The 17,061-nt window shown below is 47.2% G+C and overlaps 1 protein-coding gene and 1 long non-coding RNA gene across 3 annotated transcripts in view; both read right to left on the bottom strand.

Annotated features, from left to right (window-relative positions):
* Positions 1 to 341: 341 nt before the first annotated feature.
* Positions 342 to 17,061, bottom strand: part of ANKMY1 (ankyrin repeat and MYND domain containing 1) — a 68,364-nt gene continuing 51,644 nt past the window's right edge. The window contains exon 17 of one of the 2 annotated variants that reach the window (XM_070463666.1): positions 342 to 847. In XM_070463666.1, the coding sequence (XP_070319767.1) occupies positions 714 to 847 (134 nt within the window). In that variant the 3' untranslated portion in view covers positions 342 to 713. The remainder of the gene's footprint in view (positions 848 to 17,061) is intronic. The other variant, XR_011486341.1, reaches the window with a different exon arrangement.
* LOC139033858 (uncharacterized) lies at positions 7,396 to 11,675 on the bottom strand. Its single transcript, XR_011486344.1, has 2 exons — positions 11,182 to 11,675; positions 7,396 to 8,244 (listed from the first exon to the last, which is right to left on the bottom strand). It is a non-coding gene; the product is annotated as an uncharacterized lncRNA (long non-coding RNA).

Genomic DNA, 17,061 nt, shown 5'->3' on the forward strand with positions numbered 1-17,061 from the left:
TGCCGTCCACCCTCCCGCTCCCCACTCTGGACGCACACATCCAGGCACATCCAGGAAACTTCCTATTTCCAGTTCCTGCCGAGCAGCCTCAGAGATAGCTCAGAGGCCACAGTGTGGCGGGACCAGCGTCATCCGTGGCTGGGGCTGGCCCTACATCCTGCTGGTCCCGTTAGCCCCAGAGCCACAGAGAGAGCCCTGCCTAGCTGGCATCTCTCAGCAGAGCAGGGGCCCCTGGCCAGCTGTCCCCACGTGCCCTGCAGCCCCAGCGGGGCGGCCTGTCCAGCATCACACCGCGTGCGGGCCCTGGACCTCAGCCAGGGGCTGTAGCAGAGGCATGAGCCACTGACAGTCACTTTATTCGGGCATCGCCGCCCACACTGGCTTGCCATGCAAGCGTTCAACAAAGTTTCTTGGTGGTCCAGGCCCTGGAGCGCCAAGGGCCCCCGGCCCGAGGAGGAGCCGGGCAGCACACTCCGGGAGGAGGAGGTGGCTCCTCGGAGGGAGACCTGCAGGGCGCGGCCCAGGCTTCCCGTCGGGCAGCGTGGGGTGCTCACCTGCCCGCCGCTGCTCAAGTCCTGACGGGCCTCGGTGCCCACTGGCCCAGCTCCTCCCGGAGGCCAAGGTGGCTGTGAAGGCCTTCTTCCCTTGGCAGGCTGGGAGGAAGCCTCGGGGGGCTCTGGGAGCCCTGTGGAGTCCGCAGGGTGCCCAGACGCTCACTCGTGACTATAGGTGGAGTATGAGATGCAGCACCTCGACTTGCTTGAGGGCTTCAGGGCCTCAGACGCCCGCGGCTCGCTGCCAAGTTGCTTCAGGGGTTTCTTTATGAACATCATTGGGTACATTCTCCCTGTTAGGGGAAAGGAGGGCACAGGTAAGGCAGCGTCCAGCACGGGACAGCCCCCGGGTCAGGAGGGGAAGGGGCTGCCCTTGTCCCCAGAGCACTGGGCCCCCCCTGCCCTGGGTCAGGCCCGGGGCCACCCTCGAGCTCCCAAGCCCTGCCCGCTCCAGGCCAGGTGCTGGGCAGTGAGAGGCTCCCTCGTTGCCTGCTGGTCCTGTTCATTTCTCGTGGGGATCTGGAAGTCACAGACATCCTGACCCACGCTGATGGGTGCAGAGCAGCCAGCACCTCGGAGCCACCTGTGCGTGGCCTGGGCACGGGTACACACTTATGCGCGCATGCGTACACACACATACGAGTGTGTGCACATACATGCAGGAATGCACTCTCCACTCCCCTCCAGGTGACACTCGGCATTCCTTTACCTGGAGACAACCCTTCTGTCTAGAAATGATGGTTATCATCACAGTGCAGCTACTCAGATTCTGAATGGAGAACTGACTCCCCAACCCTAAGTCCCTAGTGAACAGTGCAAGGATGTCTGTGTCCCTGTGAGGAAGTGGAGACGTCGGAAGTCACGTGTCAGAGCCATCAAAGATGGGGCACGTGGGTGGGACCCCAGGGGACCCCTGCAGACACCCCCTGCACGGCAGGGACTCCTTCCAGAGGAGCCAACCCTCTAAAGTGAAACCTGTGTGCGCGCGCTTTAGTCGCTCAGTCGTGTCCAACTCTTTGCAACCCCATGTACTGCAGCCCACCAGGCTCCTCTGTCCATGGGATTCTCCAGGCAAGAATATTGGAGTGGGTTGCCATTTCCTTCTCCAGGGGATCGTCCAAGCCAGGGGTCAAGCCCAGGTCTCCCGCATCGCAGGCAGCTTCCTCACCAACTGAGCCAGCAGGGAGGCCGAAGTGAAACCTCCACGACCCTGTTTCCCTCCTTCCTCTATTGGCCTAAAGAGCAACAAGAGCCTTCCCAGTTTCTATTATACCACAAACCTATTTCTATACCCAACCTGGGAAAACAGAAAAACACCAGCAAGAAACAGCAAAATTCTCAAAATATGCACACGCATCTACCTGGAGAATCAGACCGACTGGCCCAAGATGAGAGTATCAAGAAAGAGGGGAAAGTATTCAGAAATGTCTATTTTGAAGAAGTCGTAGCAGCATGGTAACTGTTGAAATGACCGCCTTCCTGGCAGACACATCAAAATGTTGGGCAAAATCAATGTTTATCAATATAAAGTCAGTGGTCACCTGAAGTCACGGGAGAGCTAAGTCCCACACACTTAAAAAACCTGTGTGGCCGTAGTGAGTGTGTGGGTGGATATCAGATGCAGAAGTGTCTCCTTCAGGGCATCACAGGTGTGGAGCTGGCAGCCCTGTGTGGCCTGGACTGTGGAAGGAAGAAGTTCTCCCTTCGGGCAGACGGGCCAGGAAAGCTTTGCTGCCAGGGCTCTGAGCAGAAGTCTCCCAGGAGGGTGGGCATCCCGCTGGTCCTCAGCTGACAGTGGAGAGGGGCAGATGTGAAAGAAGCCATAGGATGCGCCCAGCGTCAGGCAGAATGTGATTCACTGGGGAGAGAGGGAATAGAAAATCCCCAGTGACAGGAGCTCAGGTTTTAAAATTCCAACATGCCGAAACACCAGCAGAGAGAGCACCCAGAGAACATTAGGTATTAGGGAAACTGGCACAGTGGATAAAGTGTGGATAAAGCTCCCACATAAGGACATGCCTTTAAAGCCGGCACAAAGTTTGCATAATTTCATAGAGACAGAGAAAGCCAAACAAACTGAGGAGACAGAGGAACATGTTCCAAATAAAAAAACATAACCCCAGGGGGAGAAGGACCCTGAAGAAACACAGATAAGTAATCTATTGGATAAAAAGTTCAAAGCAACAGTCCAGAGAAATACTGAGCAAACTTTGGGAAAGAATTTAGGAATACAGTGAGAAGTTCAACAAAGAATTAGAAAATACAAAAAAAAAAAAAAGAACCAACCAGAGCAAAAGAAGTCACTGAAATGAAAATCACACTACAGGGAGTCAACTGCAGACAAGCTGATCCAGAAGAACACATAAGTGACCTGGGAGACAGTCACGGGGATCACCCAATCAGAACAGCAGGAAGAAAACATTTCTCTTAAAACGAGGACAGCTTAAAGAACCTCTGAGACAACATCAAGCATACTAACCTTCACACTGTAGGAGCCCTAGAAGGAGGGGAGAGAAAATGGGGCAGAAAATGTATTTGATAAAATAATGGCTGAAAACATCCCTTTCCTGAAGAAGGAAGCAGATATCCAGGTAAAGGTCACAGAGGGTCCCAAACAAGATGAACAAGAGGGTCACACACCAAGACATATCATAAGTAAAATGGCAAAATGTGAAGGGAAAGAGAGAACTTTAAAGGCAGCAAGAGAGAGAGTCACAAACAGGGGAACCTCCATAAGGCTACCAGCAGACGTTTCATTAGAAACTCTGTAGGCCAGAAGGGAGTGGCATGATGTATTTAAAGTATTGAAAGGGAAAACCTACAACCAAAGATACTCTACCCAACAAGATCACCATTCAGGACTGAAGAAGAGTGCTGCAGACAAGCAAAAACCAAACGGCTTTGTCACCACTGAACTAGCATTACAAGAAATGTTAAGGGGCCCTCTTTAATCAAAAAAAGAAAAGGCCATAAAAAGAAATAAGAAAATCTATGAAGGAAAACTATGTCACTGGAAAGGCAAATATATAGTAAAGGCAGTGGATCAGCAACTTAAAATTTAAGCTAGTACAAAGGTTAAAAGACAAAAATCATAAAATTACATATAACTACAGTAAGGACTTAAGAGATACACATAAAGATGTAAAATATGACATCAAAACAAAATTGTGGAGTGGGGGAGTAAAAAAAAATGTAGTTTTTGGAATGTGTTTGAATTAAAATAAGTATCAGTGTAAAACAAATTAGATAAAGAGATATAGATAGACATCAGTTCAGTTTAGTCGCTCAGTCGTGTCCGACTCTGCGACCCCGTGAATCACAGCACGCCAGGCCTCCCTGTCCATCACCAACAGACACAGTTATATAGAGATAATATATATGAACCTCCCAGTAACCACAAAGCAAAACCCTATAAGAGATACACACAAAAAAGAGAAAGGAAAGCAAAAATAACATTAAAGTTATCAAACCACAAGGGGAGAGAAAGACTAAAAAAAGAAAAGATCAGAGAAGAACTACAAAAACAACTAGAAAATAAGTAACAGAATGGCAGTAAGTACATACCTGTCAGGAATCACTTCCATTAAAAAGATATTACATAGCTGAATGTGTTTGTTTAAAAAAAAGAAACAAAATCCTATCCATATGCTGTCCATAAGAGATTCATCTCAGAACTAAAGACACACAGACTGAAAATGAAAGAATGGAAAAAGATATTCCTTGAAGACAGAAACAAAATAAAGGTGGGTTAGTAATATACATATTAGACAAAACAATTTAATGTCTATAACAAAAGACAAAGAAGGCATCATATAATGATACAGTAACTATTCCAAGAACAGGATATAATGTTCATAAATATATATGCACCTGACATAGGAGCACCTAAAATATACAAAGCAAATATTAAGACAGAAAGAGAAAAGCTGAAAGCAATACCTGACATATGTCAATGAATTGTTCATCCAGATAGAAAATCAATAAGGAAACAAAGGCCTTAAATGACACACTAGGTCAAAAAGACTTGATAGATGTCTATTGAACATTCCATCCCAAAACAGCAGAATACACATTCTTTTCAAGTGCATGGGGAGCATTCTCCAGGACAGATGACATGCTAGGCCACAAAACAAGTCTCAACAGATTTATCAAGACCGAAATTGTATCAAGCATCTTTTCTGAACACAGTGGTATGAAATTAGTACTCTTATCGCAGGAAGAAAGTGGGTAAAAAACATGTGGAGACTGACTGACATGCTACTGAAAAAGAGTCCATGAAGAAATCAAAGATAAAAAGCACCTCAAAATGAATGAAAATAGAAACACAACTCTCCAAAATCTGTGGAATGCATCAAAGCAGTTCCAAGAGGTAAATTGATAGCAACATAGGCCTTTGTTGTTCAGTCATTAAGCCCTGTTCAAATCTTTGCAACCCCATGGACTGCAGCACACTAGGCTTCCTGTCCATCACAGTCTCCTGAAGTTTGTCCAAACTCTTGTCCATTGAGTTGGTGATGCTATCCAACTATTTCATCCTCTGTCTCATCCCCTTCTCCTCCTGCCCTCAATCTTTCCCAGCATCAGGGTCTTTCCAATGAGTCAGCTCTTCACATCAGGTGAGCCAAGTACTGGGGCTTCAGCATCAGTCCTTCCAATGAATATTCAGGGCTGATTTTCTTTAGGACTGACCGGTTGGACCTCCCTGCTGCCCAAGGGACTCAGGAGTCCTCCAGCACCACAGCTCAAGAGCATCAAGTTTTCGGGGCTCAGCCCTCTTTATGGTCCGACTCTCACATCTGTACAGGGCTACTGGAAAAAACATAGTTCTGACTAGAAGGACCTTTGTTGGCAAAGTGATGTCTCTGCTTTTTAACATGCTGTCTAGGTTTATCATAGTTTTCCTTCCAAGGAGCAAGCATCTTTTAATTTCATGGCTGCAGTCACTGTCCACAGTGATTTTGGAGCCCAAGAAAATAAAATCTGCCACTGTTTCCACTTTTCCCCCTCTATTTGCCATGAAGTAATGGGACTGGATGCCATGATCTTAGTTTTTTAATGTTGCATTTTAAGCTAGCTTTTCACTCTCCTCTTTCACCCTCATCAAGAGGCTCCTTAGTTCCTCTTCACTTTCTGCCATTAGAGTGATATCATCTGCATATCTGAGGTTGCTGATATTTCTCCTGGCAGTCTTGATTCCAGCTTGTGCTTCATCCTGCCAGGTACTCTGCATGATGTAATTTGTATATAAGTTAAATAAGCAGGGCGACAACATACAGACTTGACATACTCCTTTCCCAATTTTGACCCGTCCATTGCTACATGTCTGGTTCTAACTGCTTCTTCTTATCCTGCAAAGAGGCTTCTCATGAGACAGGTAAAGTGGTCTGGTATTCCCAACTCTTGAAGAATTTTCCAGTTTGGTGTGATCCACACAGTCAAATGGAGTAGATGTAGATGTTTTTCTGGAATTCTTGCTTTCTCTATGATCCAAGGAATGTTGGCAATTTGATCTCTAGTTCCTCTGCCTTTTCTATATCCAGCCTGTACATCTGGAAGTTCTCAGTTCCCATACCGTTGAAGCCTAAATTGAAGGATTTTCAGCATTACCTTGCTAGCATGTGAGATGAGTGCAATTGTGTGATAATGTGAACATTCTTTGGTATTGCCCTTCTTAGGGATTGGAATGAAAACTGACCTTTTCCAGTCCTGTGGCCACTGCTGAGTCTTCCAAATTTGCTGGCATATTGAGTGCAGCACTTTAATACCATCACCTTTTTGGATTTTAAATAGCTCGGCTGGAATTCCGTCACCTCCACTAGCTTTGTTTGCAGTACTGTTTCCTAAGGCCCACTTGACTTCACACTCCAGGATGTCTGGCTCTAGGTGAGTGGTTATCCAGGTCATTAAGACCTTTTTTTTATAGTTCTCTGTAATGCTGTCACCTCTTCTTAATCTCTTCTGCTTCTGTTAGGTCCTTACCTTTCTGTCCTTTATTGTGCCCATCTTTGCATGAAATGTTCCCTTGATATATCTCCAGTTTTCTTGAAGAGATCTCTTTCTCATTCTATTGTTTTCTTCTATTTCTTTGCATTGTTCACTTAGAAGGCTTTCTTATCTCTCCTTGCTATTCTCTGGAACTCTGCATTCAGTTAGGTATCTTTCCCTTTCTCCTTAGGCTTTCACTTCTTTTCTTTTCTTAGCTATTTGTAAAGCCTCCTCAGACAAACACTTTGCCTTCTTGCATCTCTTTTCTTTGGGATGGTTTGGTCACTGCCTCCTGTACAATGTCACGAACTTCCATTCATAGTTCTTCAGGCACTCTGTCTACCACATCTAATCCCTTGAATCACTTGTCACCTCCACTGTATAATCATAAGAGATTTGATTTAGGTCATATCTGAATGGCTAGTGATTTTCCCTACTTTCTTCAACTTAAGCCTGAATTCTGCAATAGTTCAGTTCAGTTCAGTCGCTCAGTCGTGTCTGACTCTTTGCGACCCTGTGGACCGCAGCACACCAGGCCTCCCTGTCCATCACCAACTCCCGAGACTACCCAAACCCATGTCCATTGAGTTGATGATGCCATCCAACCATCTCATCCTCTGTCATCCACTTCTCCTCCTGCCTTCAATCTTTCCCAGCATCAGGGTCTTTTCAAATGAGTCAGCTCTTCGCATCAGGTGGCCAAGTACTGGAGTTTCAGCTTCAGCATCAGTCCTTCCAATGAACACCCAGGACTGATCTCCTTTAGGATGGACTGGTTGGATCTCCTTGCAGTCCAAGGGACTCTCAAGAGTCTTCTTCTCCAACACCACAGTTCAAAAGCATCAATTCTTTGGCATTCAGCTTTCTTTTTTTTTTTAATTTAAATTAATTAATTTATTTTACTTTACAACATTGTATTGGTTTTGCCATACAATGGCATGGGTATACATGTGTTCCCCATCCAGAACCCCCTTCCCATCCCATCCCTCTGGGTCATCCCAGTGCACCAGCCCCGAGCACCCTGTATCATGCATCGAACCTGGACTGGAGATTTGTTTCACATATGATAATTTACATGTTTCAATGCCATTCTCCCATATCATCCCACCCTCGCCCTCTCCCACAGAGTCCAAAAGACTGTTCAGTACATCTGTGTCTCTCTTGCTGTCTCGCATACAGGGTTATTGTTACCATCTTTCTAAATATATGGAATTTAGAAAGATGGTAACGTTCAGCTTTCTTTCTAGTCCATCTCTCACATCCATACATGATCACTGGAAAAACCATAGCCTTGACGAGATGGACCTTTGTTGACAGAGTGATGTCTCTGCTTTTTAATATGCTGCCTAGGTTGGTCATAACTTTCCTTCCAAGGAGAAAGTGTCTTTTAATTTCATGGCTGCAGTCACCATCTGCAGTGATTTGGAGCCCAAGAAAATAAAGTCAGCCACTGTTCCCACTGTTTCCCCATCTATTTGCCATGAAGTGATGGGACCAGATGCCATGATCTTAGTTTTCTGAATGTTGAGCTTTAAGCCAACTTTTTCATTCTCCTCTTTCACTTTCATCAAGAGGCTCTTTAGTTCTTCTTCACTTTCTGCCATAAGGGTGGTGTCATCTGCATATCTGAGGTTATTGATATTTCTCCCGGCAATCTTGATTCCAGCTTGTGCTTCTTCCAGCCCAGCATTTCTCATGATGTACTCTGCATATAAGGAGTTCACAATCTGAGGCAGATTTAGCTTCAGTTGGCTCTACCCAAAGAAACAAATAAACAAACAAAAAAAAAAACCTCCCAAATAAACTACCAAACTTTCCACTTAAAAGATTAGAAAAAGAAGACCAAAGTCCAAACTTAACAGAAAGAAGGAAATAATAAAGATCAGAGTGGAAATAAATAAAATAGAGACCAAAAAGTGTTAGAAAAGGTCAATAAAAATAATAGCTGCTTTTTTGAAAAGATAAAATTGGTAAACCTGTAGCCAGAATTATCAAGGGAAAAAGGAGTGGCCCAAATTTTAAAACTTAGAAGTGAGAGAGAAGTTACAACCAATATCTCAAAAATACACACCATCATATGGAAATACTATGAACAGTTATATGCCAACAAATTGCACAGTTTAGAAGAAATGGGTAAGTTCCTGGAAACACAATCTTCCGAGACTGAATCAGGAAGAAATAGAAAATCTGACCAGACTGACTACTAGTAATGAAACTGAATCAGTAATTTTAAAACTCCCAATAAATAAAATTCCAGGGCTAAATGACTTCACAGGTGAATTCTCTCAAACATTTTATAAGGTGGTAACACCTGTCCTCAAACTATTACAAGGGAACACTTCCAAACTCATTCAGAGGCCCAGCCTCACTCTGATACCAAAACCAGACAAACTCACCAACTAATATCCCTGATGAACAAAGATGCAAATAGCCTCAACAAAATATTGTCAAATTGAATTCAACAATAAATTAATATGATCATACATCATTATCAAGTGGGATTTATTCCAGGGATGCAAAATGGTTCAATATAAGCAAATCAATCAACATGAAACACCACATTAGCAAAACAAAGGATAAAAATCATGGGATCATCTCAATAAATAACTAACAAAAAAAGCATTTTACAAAATTCAATACCCATTTGTGATTTAAAAAAAAAAAAAACTCTCAACAAAATTGCTATAGAGGGAATGTAACTCAACATAATAAAGACCATTTGAGACAAACTCACAGCTAACATCATAGAGTCAATGGTGAAAATCTGAAAGCTTTTCTTTTAAGATTAGGAACAAGACAAGGATGCCTATTCTCATCATTTCTATTTAACACAGTATTGGAAGACACAGCACTCAGACAGCAAAAGGCATCCAAACTGGAGGAAAGAAGGAAAACTGTCACTATTTACAGATGACTTGATACTATATAGAGAAAACCCTAAAGACTCCACCAACAAACCATTAGAAATATTATAATAAATAAATTCAGTAAATTTGCAGCATACAAAATTAACATTCAGAATTCTGTTGCTTTTCCATACACTAATAATGAATTATCAGAAAGAGAAAATAAGAAAACAATCTCATTTACAATCAAGTCAGATAAAATAAAGCTCCTAGGAATAAATGTAACCAAGAAAGTAAAATACCTGTACTATGAAAACTGTAAGACACTGAAGAAGGACATTGAAGACTATACATATAAATGGAAAGCTATCACTTGCACATGAATTAGTAGAGTTAATACTGTTAAAATAACCATACAACCCAAAGCAATCTACAGATTCAAAGCAGTCTCTATCAAAATCTAATGACATCTTTTTTTCACTGAAACAGAAAATAATTCCAGATGTGTATGGAACCATAAAAGACTTCAAATAGCCAAAGCAATCTTGAGAAAGAACAAAGAAAGCATCATACGTCTTGATTTCTAACTCTATTACAAAGCTATAATTATCAAAACAGAGTGGTACTGGCACAAAAACAGACACACAGATAGTGGAGCAGAAAAAGGAGCCCAGAAATAAGTCCACTCACACATGGTCAATTAATCTACAACAAGGAACAAAAAAATATGATGGGGGAAAGACAGACTCTTCAATAAGTGGTGTTGGGAAAACTGGGCAGCTACAGGTAAAATCATCAAACTGGACCACCATGTCACACTGTATACAAAAAGAAATTCAAAATGGACTAAAGACTTGAAAGTTAAGACCTGAAACCATACAACTCCCAGAAGAAAATACAGGCAGTGTTTTCTCTGATATCATCATCCTTAACAATATTTTTATGGATCTGTCTCTTCAGGCAAAGGCTTTCAAAAAAGCAAAAATAATAAATGGGACTACATCAAGCTAAAAAGCTTTTGCACAGTGAAGGAAACCATCACCAAGATGAAAAGGCCACCTACTGCACAGGAGAAGATATTTGTAAATGATGTGTCTGGTAAGGCATTACTACCCAAAACATATAAACAACTCATACAAGTCAATATGTTTTAAACAGCCCAATATGATTTAAAAATGGGCAGAGCACCTGAATAAGCATGTTTCCAAAGCAGACAGACAGATGGCCAACATACACATGAAAAGATGCTCAACATCACTAACCATCAGGGAAATGCAAATCAAAAACTCCTGAGATACTACTTCACACCTGTCAAAATGGCCATCGTGAAAAAGACAATAAATACGTGTTGGCAGGGATGTGGAAAAAACGGAACCCTCAGGCACTGTTGGTGGGAATATAAATTGGTGCAGCCACTATGGAAAACAGCATGGAGTTTCCTCCAAAAATTAAAAACAGAACTATCATACAATCTATCAATCCCACTTAGGTATTTATAATCCAAAGAAAAGGAAAACACTAATTTGAAAAGACATATGCACCCCAAAGATGCTGGGAAAGATTGAAGGCAAAAGGAGAAGAGGGTGGCAGAGGATGAGATGGTGAGATGGCATCACCAACTCGATGGACACGAGTTTGAGCAAACTCCAGGAGCTGGTGAAGGACAGGGAAGCCTGGTGTGCTGAAGTCCACAGGGTTGCAAAGAGCTGGACACAACTTAGCAACTCAACAATGACAAAACACCCCAATATTCATAGAAGCACCAGCCAAGATGCGGAAGCAATCTCAGTACCCACCGACAGATGAAGGTAAAGAAACCGTGGTCTATTTACACAGTGGAATACTGCTGCTGCTGTTCAGTGGCCACGTCGTGCCCAGTGCTCTGTGAATCCATGGACCGCAGTGCCCCACACTTCCAGCGGGGGCACTTTGTAGCCGGGAAGGACACCTGAAGCTCCAGGACACACAAACCTGTTCTCTGCTTCCTTCCTGAGACTCACCCTGCCCCCACCCCACCTCTGCAGAACACAGAATGCTGGCTTCTGGGCAGAATCCTGACACCCACAAATTCCAGGCCCTTTATGTCAACCACCAACATTCCAAGCCCAATGCCACTGCCCTTGCCCATCCCAAGCTGCCTCGCAGGCTGCGCCCCACCTCCAGCTCCCCGGCCGTCTCCTCCCGAGGTTCCCCTGACCTTATCTGGCCCAGGCTCCAGCCTCCATCCCCAGCACCGCCCCTCCCCTCATGCTGAGGACATGGGCTCCCTGTGTAGCGTCCCCAGCCCCTGAGTCCCCTGCTCGAAGAGGGGCCCATCACCCCCTGCCGCGCCCCCCTCGCTCCACCTCCCGGAGCTCGCCTGCTCTGGGGCACGCCCACCTCGGCGCCCCGCCACCAGCCTGCTCGCTGGCCCCTCCGCCTGCACCCCCGCCTGTCCTCCTTGCTCCTCCACCGTCCTCATGACCGAGTCTGGGCTCTGAAGGCCCCCGCGGCCCCGCGCTCTGCAGTCACCCACGATCACCCCGGAGCACCGCGCCCTCCGCGGTCCTGCCTTCGGTCTGCCCCCCCCACCCCCCGTCAGCTGCCCTCCGGGCGGGTCTGGGGCAGGGGGCAGGGCTTCTCTTCTCAGCCCGAAGGACGGCGGGCCGGAGTCCAGCTGGGTGGACGAGAGAAGCCTGGAGGGCAGGGAGGTGGGCGTGAGGGTCCTGGAGGGCGGGGTGAGCGGGACATCGGGCACAGACTCGAGCTGGGGTGGGGGAGGGGGCAGGGTGGGGGACGGGAAGGGGCGAAGCGGAGGGGGCCTCGGACCACTCACTCCCCGCAGACTGACTCCTCAGCAGCTGCCTGGAAAGGCGGCCCCGGGGAACCCGGCTCTCCACCCACTTGTCATGACCGTCTACACACTCACAGGCGCACACGGACACACACACTCACACACGCATCCGCCTCAGCTGAACAGGGCAGGAGAAACCCCAACCCGCCACGCCCTGTCTCCCCTTCCTGCGTCTGTGGGCGGCCGCCTCCCCTCCCCTCCCCACTTTTCTCCGCAGCCCCGCCTCCCAGATGCTCCCACACACGACCATTTCTGCACTAACTCTGACCCCTGCACCCTCCCTGGCCAAACCTTGACCCCCATCAGTCACTTTGACCCCGCTTATCACTGCCATGTGGTCCCCACTGCCTCTTGGTGGGCTGGTCTCCCCTCTCCCAGACGCCCAGCCAAACACCCGAGGGACCAGACCAGGCCAGCTCTCAGCCCAGCCCCCGGCAGGCAGCTGGAGCTCTGCGGCCCTGAGCACCGCCCCGCAGGGACTGGGCGTGTTCCCCACCCGCCCGCCTCCAGCAGGTGACGGACCATCCCCCACGACGATGGAGCGGGCCCACGAGGGAGGGTCTGCAGGCTCCTTGGGCCCAGGCCGTGGGGGGACAGGTGGGGCCGCCCTGGCCTGCCGGGAGCCCTCCCCCTGCAGCTGGGCCTGACTGATGCAGCTCCAAGATTTCAGAGAGCTAAGGGGGCAGGTGGCCCGCCCAGCAGCCAGAGAAGGGAAGCAGGACGTGGGCGCCTCCTCTCACTCAGAGGGCAGAAGCGGGAGGAGGGCCTCAGTAACATCACAGAACTTTCTGGAAACGAAGCTTGGCTTTGCAGGAGCCCCAGGGATGAGTGACATCCACTTTGCTCCACCCACACTGGCAGTGCTAGGCCCTACCCTGTCTGAGTCTGTCCACGGGAGGGAGGAGCCCAGCCTGAGCCATCCCCGCGTCTGAAATCCCAGCCGGCTGCCCGAGGCACTGGGGACCTGAGGGGCCGGCCGTCCGATTGGCTGCAGCCCTGCTCCAGCCGGAGTCTGCGGACGGCAACGTGGGAGGGGAGCGGCCAAGGCAGGACCCTCGGCCTAGAGCTGGGCACGGACGCGGGCTGACAGGCTCCTGTCACCACGGTGACCCCCACGGCGAGGTGGGAGGCGCGGAGGTTCCGGGAGAGAGAGGGAGGTGAGCGCAGCACTGGCCTGTGGCCCCAGTGAAAACTCACAGTGGCCGGCACCCGCTCAGAATCAAGATAACGGAGCAGGGTGCAGCCCACGGGGAGGGGAGACGCGAGCCGGCACGGCTGACTTCAGTGTGGCAGCCACAAGAAGGAAGGCCATGCGCCCTGCTGTTAAACCGGAGGCCGAAAGCCACAGACGGCGCGGCATCCACCGCGTCCTCGGCCTGCGAGCCCGGGAGGGACGGACCGGGCGTCGCTGGCCGCAGAGCCCACGGCCGGGCGCAGAGAGCTGGGGACAGGCGGCGGCATGCGCGCCTCAGAGAGGCGCTGAGGCTCGCCGCACCAGCTGCCGGTCAGCCGCGGTGGAGGCATCCACCGCTGCCCTGGTGGAGGCCGGCAGCGGGGGCCTTCTCCACACCACGGCTCTGCCTCCTGGAACATGGGCCCCGCAGGGCGGGCACCGGTGTCCTCCTCTGCAGGGTCCCAGGTGCCTGGAGCACGCCGCGCGGCGGGGAGGCGCTCAGGGCACAGGTTCACTACAGAGGAGTGGGCATGGCCTCGGGGCGGCAGGGGGCGGAGGGGACGCCAGCCGTGGCGGCACCGGGGAGGCTGCGATGAAGGCGGAGCTGAGCAGCTGAAGGCTGGGTGTGACGCGTGAAAGCCGATGACCGGGATTCCCATGTAACGGAAATGACAACAACGGCAACACGTGGTTGACTGGAAAACAACACATGAAAGATGCCTACTGTCTCCCAAACGAAACACTGAAAATAATTAGAGCATCCTGACAAGACATTCTCGAACCTGACACCTGACCCATAGACTGAGTGAGTATGGACAACACTGCATCTCACAGGACAGGAGCTCTGTTGCACTAATCCCGGGCAGTGAGCTCCAGCCAGGCGGGTCTCCTGCCCTGCACCAAAACGAACTCGAGGCTGACTATATAGTTACAGGTTCAGTTCAGTTCAGTTCAGTTCAGTGGCTCAGTTGTGTCCGACTCTTTGAGACCCCATGGACTGCAGCACGCCAGGCTTCCCTGTCCATCACCAACTCCCAGAGCTTACTCAAACTCATATCCATTGAGTCAGTGATGCCATCCAACCATCTCATCCTCTGTCATCCCTTCTCCTCCCTGCCTTCAATCTTTCCCAGCATCAGGGTCTTTTCCAGTGAGTCAGTTCTTCACATTAGGTGGCCAAAGTATTGCAGTTTCAGCTTCAGCATCAGTCCTTCCAATGAATATTCAGGACTGATTTCCTTTAGGATGGACTGGTTGGATCTCCTTGCAGTCCAAGGGATTCTCAAGAGTCTTCTCCAACACCACAGTTCAAAAGTATCAATTCTTTGGCGCTCAACTTTCTTTATAGTCCCAACTCTCACATCCATACGTGACTACTGGAAAAACCATAGCTTTGACTAGAAGGACCTTTGTTGACAAAGTAATGTCTCTGCTTTTTAATATGCTATCTAGGTTCGTCATAACTTTTCTTCTAAGGAGCAAGCATCTTTCAATCTCCTGGCTGCATTCATCTGCAGTGATTCTGGAGCCCAGAAAACAAAGTCTCTCCCTGTTTCCACGGCTTGCCCATCTATTTGCCATGAAGTGATGGGACTGAATGCTGTGATCTTAGTTTTCTGAATCTTGAGCTTTAAGCCAACTTTTTCACTCTCCTCTTTCACTTCCATCAAGGAGAACTTCAGTTCTTCACTTTCTGCCGTAAGTGTGGTGTCATTTGCATATTTGAGGTTATTGGTATTTCTCCTGGAAATCTTGATTCCAGCCTGTGCTTCATCCAGCCCAGTGTTTCTCATGATGTACTCTGCACAAAAGTTAAATAAGCATGGTGACAATATACAGCCTTGACATACTCCATGGAATCAGTCTGTTGTTCCATGTCCAGTTCTAACTGTTGCTTCTTGACATGCATACAGATTTCTCAAGACACAGGTCAGGTGGTCTGGTATTCCCATCTCTTTAAGAACTTTCCCACAGTTTGTTGTGATCCACAGAAAGGCTTTGGCATAGTCAATAAAACAGAAATAGATGTTTTTCTGGAACTCTCTTGCTTTTTTGATGATCCAGCAGATGGCAATTTGACCTCTGGTTCCTCTGCCTTTTCTATATCCAGCTTGAACATCAGGAATTTCACGGTTCACGTACTGTTGAAGCCTGGCTTGGAGAATTTTGAGCATTACTTTACTAGCATGTGAGATGAGTGCAATTGTGTAGTAGTTTGAGCATTCTTTGGCATTGCCTTTCTTTAGGATTGGCATGAAAACTGACTTTTTCCAGTCCTGTGGCCCTGCTGAGTTTTCCAAATTTGCTGGCATATTGAGTGCAGCACTTTCACAGCATCATCTTTTAGGATTTGAAATAGCTCAACTGGAATTCCATCACCTCCACTAGCTTTGTTTGTAGTGATGCTTCCTAAGGCCCACTTGACTTCGCATTCCAGGATGTCTGACTCTAGGTGAGTGATCACTACCATTGTGGTTATCTGGGTCATGAAGATCTTTTTGTATAGTTCTTCTGTGTATTCTTGCCACCTCTTCTTAATATCTTCTGCTTCTGTTAGGTCCTTATCATTTTTGTCTTTTATTATGCCCATCTTTGCATGAAAAGTTCCCTTGGTATCTCTAATTTTCTTGAAGAGACCTCTAGTCTTTCCTATTCTATTGTTTTCCTCTATTTCTTTGCATTGATCACTGAGGAAGACTTTCTTTTTTTTTTTTTTTTTTTTTTGAGGAAGGCTTTCTTATCTCTCCTTGATATTCTTTGGAACTCTGCATTCAAATGGGTATACCTTTCCTTTTCTCCTTTGTCTTTAGCTTATTTCTCTTCATAGCTATTTGTAAGGCCTCCTCAGACAACCACTTTGCCTTTTTGCATTTCTTTTTCTTAGAGATGGTCTTGATCACTGCCTCCTGTACAATGTCATGAACCTCCATCCATAGTTCTTCAGGCACTCTCTCTATCAGATCTAATCTCTTGAATCTATTTGTCACTTCCACTGTATAATCGTAAGGGATTTGATTTAGGTTATACCTGAATGGTCTAGTGATTTTCCCACTTTCTTCAATTTAAGTCTGAATTTGGCAATAAGGAGTTAATGATCTGAGCACAGTTAGTTCCCGGTCTTGTTTTTGCTGACTGTATAGAGCTTCTTCATCTTTGGCCACAAAGAATATAATCAGTCTGATTTCAGTGTTGGCCATCTGGTGATGTCCATGTGTAGAGTCTTCTCTTGTGTTGTTGGAAGAGGGTGTTTGCTATGACCAGTGTGTTCTCTTGGCAAAACTCTTATTAGCCTTTGCCCTGCTTCATTCTGTACTCCAAGGCCAAATTTGCCTGTTACTCCAGGTGTTTCTTGACTTCCTACTTTTGCATTCCAGTCCCCTATGATGAAAAGGACATCTTTTTTGGGTGTTAGTTCTAGAAGGTCTTGTAGGTCTTCACAGAACCATTCAACTTCAGCTTCTTCAGCATTACTGGTTGGGGCATAGACTTGGATTACCATGATACTGAATGGTTTGCCTTGGAAACGAACAGAGATCATTCTGTCGTTTTTGAGATTGCATCCAAGTACTGCATTTCAGACTCTTGTTGACTATGATGGCTACTCCATTTCTTCTAAGGGATTCCTGCCCACAGTAGTAGATATAATGGTCATCTGAGTTAAATTCACCC

The sequence above is a fragment of the Odocoileus virginianus genome, unplaced genomic scaffold (genome assembly GCF_023699985.2).
Source record: "Odocoileus virginianus isolate 20LAN1187 ecotype Illinois unplaced genomic scaffold, Ovbor_1.2 Unplaced_Contig_5, whole genome shotgun sequence".
Classification (NCBI taxonomy): Eukaryota; Metazoa; Chordata; class Mammalia; order Artiodactyla; family Cervidae; genus Odocoileus; species Odocoileus virginianus.